Consider the following 12,038-nt stretch of genomic DNA (forward strand, 5'->3'; position numbering starts at 1 on the left):
AGTTGTGGTCCAGAACTAGCCGAGCCCCTAGCCAAGCCTTTTCAATACAGCTAGTGTCGTATACTTGCTCATATATGTCCTGTTCAAAAAGCAGGACAAATTCAATCCCTCCAATTACCATGCCTGCATGCAGCAATTCCTGGACAACATTTAGCCATGGGCTGATAAGTAGCAAATTACATTTGTGACACACAAGTGAAAATCTCATGATCTCCCCTTGACTTTCAACAACATTACCATCACAGGATGCTGCACCATCAACAATCTGGGGGTTACCACTGGCCAGAAACTTAACAGGGCCTGTGATATAAATACTGTGGCTATCAGAGCAGGTCAGAGGTTGGGAATTCTGCAGTGAGTAACTCACCTCCTGACTCCCCAAGACCTATCCACAAGGCAGGAGTGTGATGAAATAATCTTCATTTGCCTGGATGAGTGCAGCTCCAACAATGCTCAAAAAACTCAACGTCATCCAGGACAAAGCAGCCCACTTGATTCGCACTCCATTCTCCACCTTAAACATTCACTCCCTCCAACACCAATGCACAGTAGGAGCAGTGTGCACCATCAGCGTGATGCACTGCAGGAATTTGCCAAAGATTCTTCTGGAGCACCTTCCACACCTATGATTTTTAACACCAAGTGAGACAGGGCAGCAGAAGCATGGGAATGTAACCAGATGCAAATTCCATTCCAAGTCATACACCATCCTGACTTGGAAATATATCACCATTCCTTCAACGTACTGGGACTCCCTTCCTAACAGCCCTGTGGGTGTACCTACACCACTTGGACTGCAGCTGTTGAAGAAGGTGGTCCATTACCACCTTCTTATGGGCAATTAGGGATGAACTATAAATGTTCGCCTTGCTAGTGGTGTTCATGTCCTCTGAATGTATAAAAAAATTCATAGCTGATACCGCCCCCAACTCTGATCGGACCAACTTCAACTTACCATTCATGGCATTAATATGTCCTGATTTCAATCCCTCTCTCCCCTCCCATTATCATCCCTCCTCCTAATTAGCCTCATTTTGATTCCAACCCACTCCTGATCACTCCCTCTTAATTACATTCACTTCCCCTTTAAAGTCTCACCTAAGGGCTGCTGCTGGTGACTCAATAGCCTGTTATTTCAAGTCTATTTGCTGGTAAGCTTCCTGGGGATTCCCAGTCGACATCTGTAAAGTCCCAATTAAATGTAATTTTTCGCTGTCCGTCCAATCTTTCGGTTGGTGGGCAGGAAACAAGGTCAAGTGGCCTTTACATTTTTTTAGGAAACCTTATCCACAGGCAGGATGAGGTTTCCAACAGCAATTAAAAATAAAATAAAAATGTTAACTTTTCATTAATAATACGTCCCTGCTCATGTGACAGAGTCACATGAGAGGACATGTTTTGTTACATTTTTAAAATTTTTATTTTTATTTCTTAAACTCCTTGGCCAGGATTTTGCCCTCACCGTGAGGGCTCGGCAGGGACAGGCGGGCGAGAGCAGACGGGAAGCCGACTGCCACCTACAATCGGGACGTGACTGTGTGAAGCGCACATGGCAGAGCTCAGCGCTGCCTGTGCAGAGGGAAGGAAGGCAAGCATACAAGTTCATGCATGCACTCAGGTGTGCACAGGAAAAGCTCCCTGAGGCACAGAGCTAAAGATTTTAAGAAATAAAAAATAAGAATTTTAAATCGTTAATAAACATCCCCTCATGTGACACTGTCACATGAGCAGGGACATGTTTTTAATGAAATGTTTAAAGTTAAATTTTATTTTTAATTGCTGTTGGAAACCTCATCCCGCCTGTGGATGAGGTTTCCTGAAAAATCCAAAGGCTGCTTGGCCTTTTCGCCTGCCCGCCAACCGTAAGGTTATTCAATTATTACTTTAATGGCCTTAATAGGCCTTTTAGTTGTCAGCGGGCGCGTTGCTGACACCCACGGTTGCCCGCCAACCAAAATATCGCACGTCATTTTACACTCGTTTGGGTCTGGCGTGCACTCACCTGACAAGCTAAAAATTCTGGCTCTGAAGCAGCTCTGTGACTCGAGGAGCTTTTCCTGCGTGCACCTGCATGCATGCGCAAAGTTCCCCGCTCACCCTCCTCCCCTCTCCCCCAAGACAGGCAGCGCTGAGCACTGCAGCGGTGTTTCACGCTGGGCAGGCCTTAATTGGCCCACCAGCATGAAATCGTGGTCCAGCCCCGATCGCAGGTGGCAGCTGGCTTCCCACTGAGCCCGTCTGACAAGGGCAATATCCTGGCCAGCATTGAAGAGAATGTGTCATTGTCAATGGGAGCTTGGGTGAAGGGCAGAAAAAGGAACAGTGGTTAACAAATGCCTTCAAACTGGAGCGCTGTATACAATGGTGAACCCAGGAGTCCAGTGCTGGAACCATTGTACTTCTCACTAGATAAAAATGATCTACACTTCGGCATAGAGGATGCATTATCAATGTTTGCCAAAACATGACGAATGGTGAAGAGGAATGCAAGCAGCTTCGGGTGACATACAAAGTTTTTAGATTGAGCAGATAGACAATGAAAGAAACTTAATGTAGAGAAATGTGAGCTGATATGATTTTGGATGAAGAATAAAGAGCACACTTAATTGTAAAATTTTAATAGGAGTAGAATAGACAGTCTTGGAAGTTTAGATGCACAAATCTGTAAAAGGAGGAGACCAAGTCACTAAAGCAATAAATAAAAGGAAATAGGTTCTGATATTGTATAAATAAAAGTTTATTTAAATAAAACTACAAAGCCAATGAAAGTTAGGTTTAACCTATACAAATCTTTCGTTAGGCATATTCAGAATATGGAATCCAGTTTTGCTGCCCTATTTTTTGTAAGGACATCAAGGCCATAAAGAGAGTGCAGAAGAGATTTATTAATGTTGTACCAGAGATGAGGACTTTAGTTATAAGCAGAGACTGCAGAAACTGGGCCTGTTTTCATTACACCTGAAGGTGAAGGGGTGTCATGATAAAGGGGCTTGACAGGCCAAATAGGAAAAGGAAATAATTTTCACTGACCAGTGAGTTTATAATTAGAAGCTATAAATTTAAGATCAACAGAAAAGAGCAAAGGGAGAGGCTAGGAGAATTTCATTAATTTTTTTCCCCCAGGAATTTTTGTTAGGACGTGAATGCCTATCAGGATCAAGAATAGCTTTTAAAAGGGAAAGAGAGAACAGGAAAATGGAACTAAGTGGATACCTCTTTCAAGCAATCTGTCCAGGCATTATGAACTAAATGGCCTCCTCCTGTCCTGCAGAATTCTATAGTTCTGTCATACTTTAGAATGATAATGGTATATCTGTGATGTAAATGGATTTTCAAATTCTTGAGATAATGTGAGGGTGTTTAGATGTGTTTCTTTCCTGTCCATCACTCCTCCACCCATCTGCCTTTTTTGAAAATTTGAGAAACAGGAAACTCAATTCCATTGGGTCTTACACACTTTTCCTCACTCTTTGTAGGTCATTCTCGATTAAACATTCTGGACTCCCTGTTTTAATGTCTGTGTGCCGGCTTTACAAGAAATGGATCAGATGGATTGTAAACCTTATCAACCACTGCCGAAAGTTAGGTGCGAAATGGAATTGGCATACACTAGTTCTTCTGATGAAAGTGAAGATGGCAGAAGCCCCCACAAATCCTACAATTCTAGAGAAACACTTCATGAATTCAATAAGGAGCTGAGGATGAATTACAACAGTCATAAGAAGGATATCATGCAAACGGTGGAGGAATCCAGACAAGGTATGTGTGTGTTTTTGTGTGCATAATGTTTGCAAATTTTAAATGTAAATCTGAATATATAATGCACATCTCTTAATTCTTGTCTGTGAAGAATCAAGTGCAATCTTCAATTTTAAAGGGGTCACTGAATAAGGCAAGCCTGGAATGTGCTTAATTTGTTTTTCTCCACATTTCTCAGTCAGGCAGGTTAACTCCTTGTATTCTCCTGATGTATAGTTCAAAGGACTCTTCATCTGGATTTCCGTAATTTATTTTTTTTACACCTGCAATCAGATGGAATAAAAAGGTAGTTCCAACTCAAACCCACATTAAAAATGGAACTATGAGTTACTCTGGTCTCTTTTAAAATGAGTGTGCCGTGTTTCTCTTGTTCTACAACAGTAACTTTCCTATAATCAGGTTCCGTAAGAAGATATTTCATAAATGCAGCCGACCAATTGTCAAAAATTGTGAAATTTGTGCCAATATATTTTTCTGAAAGTCAGCTATGGGCAATCAAGAGTTAGGTTACGTGTATTGCTGATATTTTAGACTATATTCTGCACTTCACAAGGATCTGATCCTGAATTTACACAATTGATAGTCTTTCTTTGAAATGTAAGGTGGTAACATTTTGTGTCCTGTCACAGCTGATTATTTTGTTGGTCTGAAATATTATTTATAAGAATTTGCTAATACAACAAAATCAAAAGTAATGTATTTTCACTGTGGCTTTGTATCAAGAAAGGCTGAATCTGAAAGTGATAAGGTAATATGGAAGTACTGAAGCAGCAGGAGCTCCAGGACATATTCTTTTAAGCGTTCCATGGAGTTTTCTTCATAATCTTATAATAATTGCCCAGATCTTCTGGTCTCTGGATTGTCAGAGTTGAGACATACCCCTGCAGCTCCCCTTCAACTACCACGATACACGTTGAGGCCCCTCGGAAGTCCCGACATAATGACTCCATGGGAATTGCCCTGGAAGTCTGAACTTCCAATAGGCAAGAGGGGAAAGTCCCCTGCTCCCCAGGACCCTCCAAAAAAGTCTCTGACTCTTAACTAGAGTCAGAGCTTTCCGACGGTTTCAACTTACTTCCCTGAGTAGTAATCCAGGAAATGTGAGACAGAAAAATCCCAGTTTAATTCTTGTGTAACTATACAGCTGATACCCGCAAATCCCCCCTTGACCCCTCCAACTACGCCCATGATCCCCCGACTCCCCCTACCTGACCTGACTAACCCCACCACCCGACTTCCCCCAAACCCCTGACTCCCCTCCACAACCCAACCTGATTAGCTCCGACCACCTGATTCCCCCTGACTCGACCACTCCCCAACCTGCCCACTCACTCACCTGCCTAACCCACCTCACCCATCTATCACCCTATGCAGCTGCCATCTAACTCACCTGCCACCCTGCCCACTTACCACCCTAACCACTTGTTGCCCTACCCACCTACCACCCTACCTGACTGCCACCTGGCATGCCCAGCTGCCACCCTACCCAATTGCCCCCTACCCATCTGCTACCCTACCCAGCTACCACCCTACCCAGCTACCACTCTACCCACTTACCCACTTATCTCATCCATGCTATCCACTTACACACCTACACATTCACCCATTCACCCACCCATTCACTCATACACTTGTTCACTAACACTGAAAAGTGGTTTAAATGATCCAAAGCTTTTCAGTGGGTTACTGAACACTTACCAAAATAGGGCAGATAATGCCATAAAAAGGGGGCATGGCTTGTCCTCTCCCAATGATCCAGCACTGCAAGAAAGCAGTTTGATGGACGATTACTGCACATTTTTGAAGAAGTAGGGATCCCCGGCCAGAAATGCAGAGCAGAGCCAGGATGCAGAAAAGTAGGAGTGGAGCGACAATCCAACAGTGATTGCCATTCCTCAGAAGATCCGGGCCCATGTTTTTTTTGTCAATGACTGATTAGACTAATTAACCACTTAAGTGTCACAATAGCCCTCTGGGTGGGAGGTCTGTCCTCCACCTTCCCCCCCCACCCACCTGCCTGCCATTTGCAAATTTCTAAAGTGGTGGGAATGTGGCGGGCACTCCGCCCCCTGCCTTCCTTCACCATTTTATGGGCGCCCCTTCTCTCAGCCTATCCCCAGAGAGGTAATAAAATCCAGCCCTGGGTGTGCACTACCTGATCATATGTGAAACTTCACATTAGGGGTCGGATTTTTGTGTCCTCCTAGAGTTGGGAGTGGGGTTGGGAAACACCAAAACTTTGTTTCTTTCACAGCAAGTTTAAATTTCCCAGATAAAAATGGGCGCCACACAGTCTTCCCATAAGCAGAAGAGGTTCAGGTGAGAATCTGATCACAACCCTGTGTGCTCGTCCTCTGACATTGAGGTCACCATTGACAGCACTAGGGGGGATTTGTATTTCCTGATCCCTATTATTTTCATGGGTCAGGTGGTTTTTGGAAGGGCTCTAAAAACCTGCCTGTTTGAGAGTTCAGGAACCTTGGGAGACATCTGCTTACGATATGGGAACATTCTGACAGGTACGTGTTGAATGCTTTGACAACTTCAAATGCCAAAATTAGATGCTGTATTATAAGGTATATGTGTTTTAACTTCAGTGATTGATCATGGGGCTCTGTCCTGCTAAGTTAAACTAACTATTACATTGACTGGCATTGTGTAAGTTTTGAGATGCATTGGAGTATTTTCTCCACTTGAAATAGTTTTATTATATTTTCAAAGCTGTGGAGAACAGTGCTTGGGAACTCTATTGTTTTGATCTGAGGTGATTCAAATGTCCAAGGTACTTATAATTTGAAAAAAAATGGTCTGCTGCTTTAACTTAGAGAAACAAACAGTTTTCTGCTCCTGAAATTATTTGAATGACTGGCCATTTGGTGTAGCTTAGAAAAAAATTGAGCCATCTGTTCCTTCAGTTTCAATAGGATTTTAAAGCATTTCCATTGCTATTACATGTTTGCTGAGAACTGCACACAGTGGATACTGGATTGGTGGGTATGGAGGGTACAAGCTGGGTATGGAGGGGGCATGAGGGTTTGCATGTATGTGGAGGGGGCATGAGGACATAAGGGGCATGGATGGATGTACAGGGTATGAGGGTTCATGGAGTGGGTATAGGAATACGGAGATGCATCGGGAATATGAAGGGATATGGGGGCATGAGGATGCATGGAGGTGCATGGAGGATGAGGGAGCATGGAGGGGCATGGGAGTTATGAGGGGGCATGGGGGTGGAATGGGTTCAGGGCAGAGGTTTAAGGTGATGTCCCAGCAAACCAAGGCAGTCCTTCAAACTAGCCCACATTAGCACCCACTCTCCTCCAATGTTGCCTTGGCAAAACCCAAACCTTTCCCACCCATGTCTTCAGGAGATGAAAGTATGGCAGGTATGGTCGCAGGTGACAGCCTAAGGTTGCCAACATTGGAAAATGGCCTGACTTGCATTTCCCAAGCAAACACTCTGGTGACATACCTTTAAAAAACATATCTTAAATTGCTGTCCATCACTAACCACCATGAGACAAAACGTGGTGTATAATCCCATGTACTCTGTAGACAGAACAGAGCAGCTGCCCTGCAGGTCAGACTTGTTCTACATAGCTTCCCTGTACCATTATATGTACATAATATTATATTCAAATGAAGAACCTATATTATTTTTCTACCAATCTTTTTTGTATGTTTGGTATGTTTGCGCTAAACAGAAGAATGCAACAAAAACAATAATCTAGCCCTGTGTATTGGTATGTTGTTTTTCCCATGAAGCGCACCAAAGCTGCCCATAGTTCTGTTTTCAGGCAGTTCGTATCACATGAATACACCAGGGTGGTAGGGGGCAGGGTGTGTAGGGTGCCATCTGGGTAGAGTGGCAGCATGGTAAGGTGGTAGGGTGGCAGGATAGTGAAGTTCCATCAGGTTGGGGAAGTGTTGGAGGGTCCGGGGGTTTGGAGGGTTAAGGGTTAGGAGATTGTTTAACTTAGTTGGCTGGATGGCTGGTTTGTGACGCAGAGTGACATCAACAGCGTGGATTCAATTCCTGTACCAACTGATGTCATCCATGAAGACCCTGCATTCTCAACCTTACCCCTCGCCTGAGGTGTGGTGACCCTCATCTTAAACTCACCACAAGTCACCTCTCTCTGATGAAAGGGCAGCCTATGGTCCTCTGGAACTACAGTGACTTTTACTTTCACTGGAGGAGTTGGAGAATCAAAGGAATCAGAGATTTAGGGGGAAATTGAAAGGTCAAAGGGGAGTCACAGGGGAGGGGTGGATTGGGGTTAGTTGTCTAGTTACCCAGGAGTTAAACTTTTTTTCCTGTCTAACATTTCCTGGGTAAATATCCAGATAGGTAAGTTGGAACCGACCCAAGTGTCCAATTCTAGCTCAAGCATTTTCAGAGGGTTCCAGATGCAGGGTAATTGTCCATCAGAAATTGAAACGTCCCAGGAAATTTCCAGAGTCCTTGCACTGGGACTTCCAAGGGTCCCATATCACATCTCCCAGGGTACCACCAGGGTACGACCATCCAGAGACGGGAAGATCTAGGCCTATTTCTCTTCCTTTGAACTCTTGGCACTCTGCAAGGTGGGAGCCCCTATAATGTTGTTACTGATGCAGGTGTAAGTATATTATCCCATCACCAGGATCTATTTTGTTGTATTGACATTTTAAAAGGGGTCTAGATTCCCACTTAATTTTTTGTTAGTACCTCTTACAGTCCAGCAGATAAAGGCATTGCTCATATAGCAACACACCAGAAGGTCTTGGGTTTAGTTCCCAAACTGCTTAGCTTGGGTGATACAAATGACCTCACACTTTTAGACTGGATGGAGCGAATAGAGGCAAAGGTTCCTGATCACCCAAGATCTCAACTGGAAAATACACTTTATGGATGTTAGGTGATCTGTGGGCTTGACTATGATGACATGCACAGTTGAATAATGTACTGGCTTGACTGTCTCAGAAATGAAAATGGTTGCTTTGGAGAGACACCAGAGGGCTGTCAGTGCAACTGTGGGAAATAAGTGTCAAAAGAACAGATGGGGCAGGTCTGGGTGGGAAGGGCAGTAAAGGAAGGTATCTAGTTGTAGTTTATTTCCTGCTGTTGTTATTCTTTACTCCTTGTTGTGGTTACAAGACTTGCTGTCAGTTGTGCCTCCAATCAGAACTCCAAGATTAAATTATTTATTAAACAAATGGTGTCACCAGTTATGAGAAGCATAACCTTTTTTTAATGTCATGTGTCACAGGATTTTATGTGACTGATACAATTGCATATCACAGAAGAACTTATTGTGGCTTTTAATGTTTTCTATATTGAAAATATCACTCCATTTTGGAAAGCATGCAACATAAAATGTCAAGGATAAAAATGAGAAGATAATGATCTAGACTATATGGCCAAGGCATGTCATTTCACACCAGACATGCCAATCTGATGGTTGTCTTTGGTTCCATGAAATATCTATAGCCTTAAATTGTGATTAAAAGCTGCAGGAGTTATCAGAAAGGAAGATGAAAGGTGAGATGCTTTCAACTTGTCAAAGGCAAGCACATGGTATGAAGGCATTATCAGATTTGTTAACAAGATAAAGAAGGGTTCTGATCGACTTGGAACCGTTGTAAAGGCACTGATATTGTAACTTAATGATGATAATGGAGGCACTTATCTTTGTCTGGAGATTACTATCTTGAGACATCTTGCAAGTCTCTGGAACTGTAAAGTAATTGTTTGAATGGTTATGTCATGGAAGCAGAAGTTAAGAAATGAAGCTTATTCACAGAGAAGTAAGAACCATTTTTACAAATCCTCAAAACATTGAGTGTGAAGTGAAAAAAGGACTCCTAGCAATAAAATATAATTTCAAGGAGACAGAAAGGCCAGATAGATGGACCAAACTCAGTATGCAAATTTAGTTTTAGAATCATTCCTAAAGAATACTTCCTTACTATATTCTTTGGGGCTTGATTTTTTTTACCGTGGAAGACTTTATGTTGCTGTGAAAATGGTTAATACCATGCACTGTAGACTTCTCTCAGCTCATTGAGAATGTCTTCGAACTTTGTAAAATGATTTTGATTGCCTGGGAGTGCCATCATGATTTATAAACACAGTTTCACTCAGTCACAGTACTTTACACTGTTTCCATTAAGACTGCTATAGTAAAATCGAGAAAATGCCAAAGAGAAATTGAAGGTCTATCAATTATAATGCTCCATATTGAAAATTTAATGGCAGTCATGAACTTGAATTGCGTATGTTTAAGGAGACTTCAGCTTTGCCTAATGTCAAATTGCCCCTGATACACTTAAACTTATGATAAATGCATATCATTCATTAATGATCCAAGCAAATTGCTCACTGTAGTGAAAGGTACAAATGCCAGAGGGTGCAAATTAAAAAATGAGAAAATCAGGATTAAGCAAGGAAATCAGGCTTGCATCTCTGGAAAGTGAAAGAATTAATGTTTATGCAAAGGATGTGAATAGTTAGGGTTTTCGGGGGGGGAGAAGGATTGATTGTTGAGGCTGAAAGTATTTTTTTGTTTACCCTCTTATGGCCTAGGAAATTATTAGTTTGTTAATTATTGTTCAGTCATTAAACAGTATGTATGAAAAATAGCAGATATTTGAGGAAATTATGACAAATTATCTGGAAAAGGCAAAAATAAAAATAGACTATTAAAAATGCACAGCAGCTGAAAGAAAGAAAGGGTAATATTTTGGGAGGGGTTGTTCCAAAGAAGGATCCTATGTGAAATATTAATCTGTCCCTTTCTTTTGAACATTGATGCAGTTAGCAACATTTTATGCAATTTTATTGAGGTGTACAGACAAGTAATGCATGGAATAATAAACATGTGGGAATGATTACTAAGCTAATTCAGTTTTGGTGTGATTGTTAACTGTGGCAATGAAGTCCTCTCATTGTCAATGGAGACTTGGGGCTGGATTTTCGTGGAAGAGGCCAGAAGGTTCAGTCGGGAAACAGACCTATCTCCTTTAAAAAGCCCCTCGCCTGTCATATTTCTGCTCCGGGAAGGCGGGGATGGGATGGAGTTGGGCCTACTGCCTCCAAAGGCAAACACAAGGTGGCCATGGAGATGGATGAATGGCAAGGCCAGTAGGGTAGAATGCTTGCCTACATTTACTGGGGTATTGGCCCAGCTGTAGTGATGACTGTCAGGCCCTCTAGCCCTCACCCCTCAACGCCCCCTTCATATTCCAATCACTCTACATGACCTCCTAGTTCCCTTTTAGCCTCTCCATGCCCCCCTTCATCCCCCTCATACCCACATGCCCCATAATACTCCCCTGGCCCCCTCCATGCCTTCCATATATCCTCCATGGGCACTCGTCCAGAATTCACTATGTGCAGACCTCAGGTGTCACGCCTTCGAAATGAACATGAAAAATATAAGCTTCTAACAATCTAATAGAGCTCTTAGTCAAAAACTTCAAGCTGAAAAAAAAGTTCAAAACAGCCATTCAAAAAAGTTAAAGCATCTCAAGAGGTCAATCTGTTGTTAAAAACAAATATCTATTCAGTAACCACATCAAAGACAAATAACCCTGCCAGTAAAGCTGTGAATGCAGCCCCCTGCTTCCCTGCTTGCAGGTTTGAAGCCTGGGTGGGGTGGAGGGGAGGGGGGAGGGGGGCATGGGTGTGGCCAATTGAGGCTCTTAAGTGGTCAATTAATGGCCACTTAAGTACATCAAGCCACCCCCACCATGTAGGATGCTCAGCAAATTCAGCTGCGTGGGCTGGTGTCAGGCAAGGAGGGGGTGGATCCTCCTTTTCAGGTTCCCTGAACCCAGCAGAGGCACCCCTACCCTGAAATAACATCTCTGCTTTGCCTTCCTCTGGCCTCTTGAATTCAGCCCCCCACCCACCTCACTCACCTCGATGACAGCCCCGACCTGGACTTGACTGGGCTCCTTGGTGTGGTGGGATGCCCGTGGTGCCAGCAGTGGGACTACAGAACTGCCAGCCATCTGACTGGCTGACAGGTCTCGAAGGGTGGAGTTCCTCCCTAGAAAGGATCAGAAGTCTTGCCTTAAAGCAATTAATGCTATTCCCAGTGCTACTTTGCTGGGGGTAATGGGGGACAGTCATTGGGGTCATGGGCTCCCCAGCATTTTAGCTGGGGGAGATGAGAACCGTAGCACCCTGTAAAATCGAAATCAAATGGTTCTGTAATTTTTGAAACTTAATTAGGCATTTATAATGGACACAGCTGTCAAAAGAATCCCTTCCAAATGGAAACAATTGTCTA

The 12,038-nt window shown here is 43.2% G+C and overlaps 1 protein-coding gene across 1 annotated transcript in view; it reads left to right on the plus strand.

The window, feature by feature from the left end:
• Positions 1-3,539: 3,539 nt before the first annotated feature.
• tenm1 (teneurin transmembrane protein 1) overlaps positions 3,540-12,038 on the plus strand; it is an 873,954-nt gene continuing 865,455 nt past the window's right edge. Inside the window, exon 1 of the mRNA XM_041195427.1 lies at positions 3,540-3,759. Coding sequence (XP_041051361.1) covers positions 3,540-3,759 — 220 coding nt within the window. The remainder of the gene's footprint in view (positions 3,760-12,038) is intronic.

This window comes from Carcharodon carcharias, chromosome 9 (genome assembly GCF_017639515.1).
Source record: "Carcharodon carcharias isolate sCarCar2 chromosome 9, sCarCar2.pri, whole genome shotgun sequence".
NCBI classification, from domain to species: Eukaryota; Metazoa; Chordata; class Chondrichthyes; order Lamniformes; family Lamnidae; genus Carcharodon; species Carcharodon carcharias.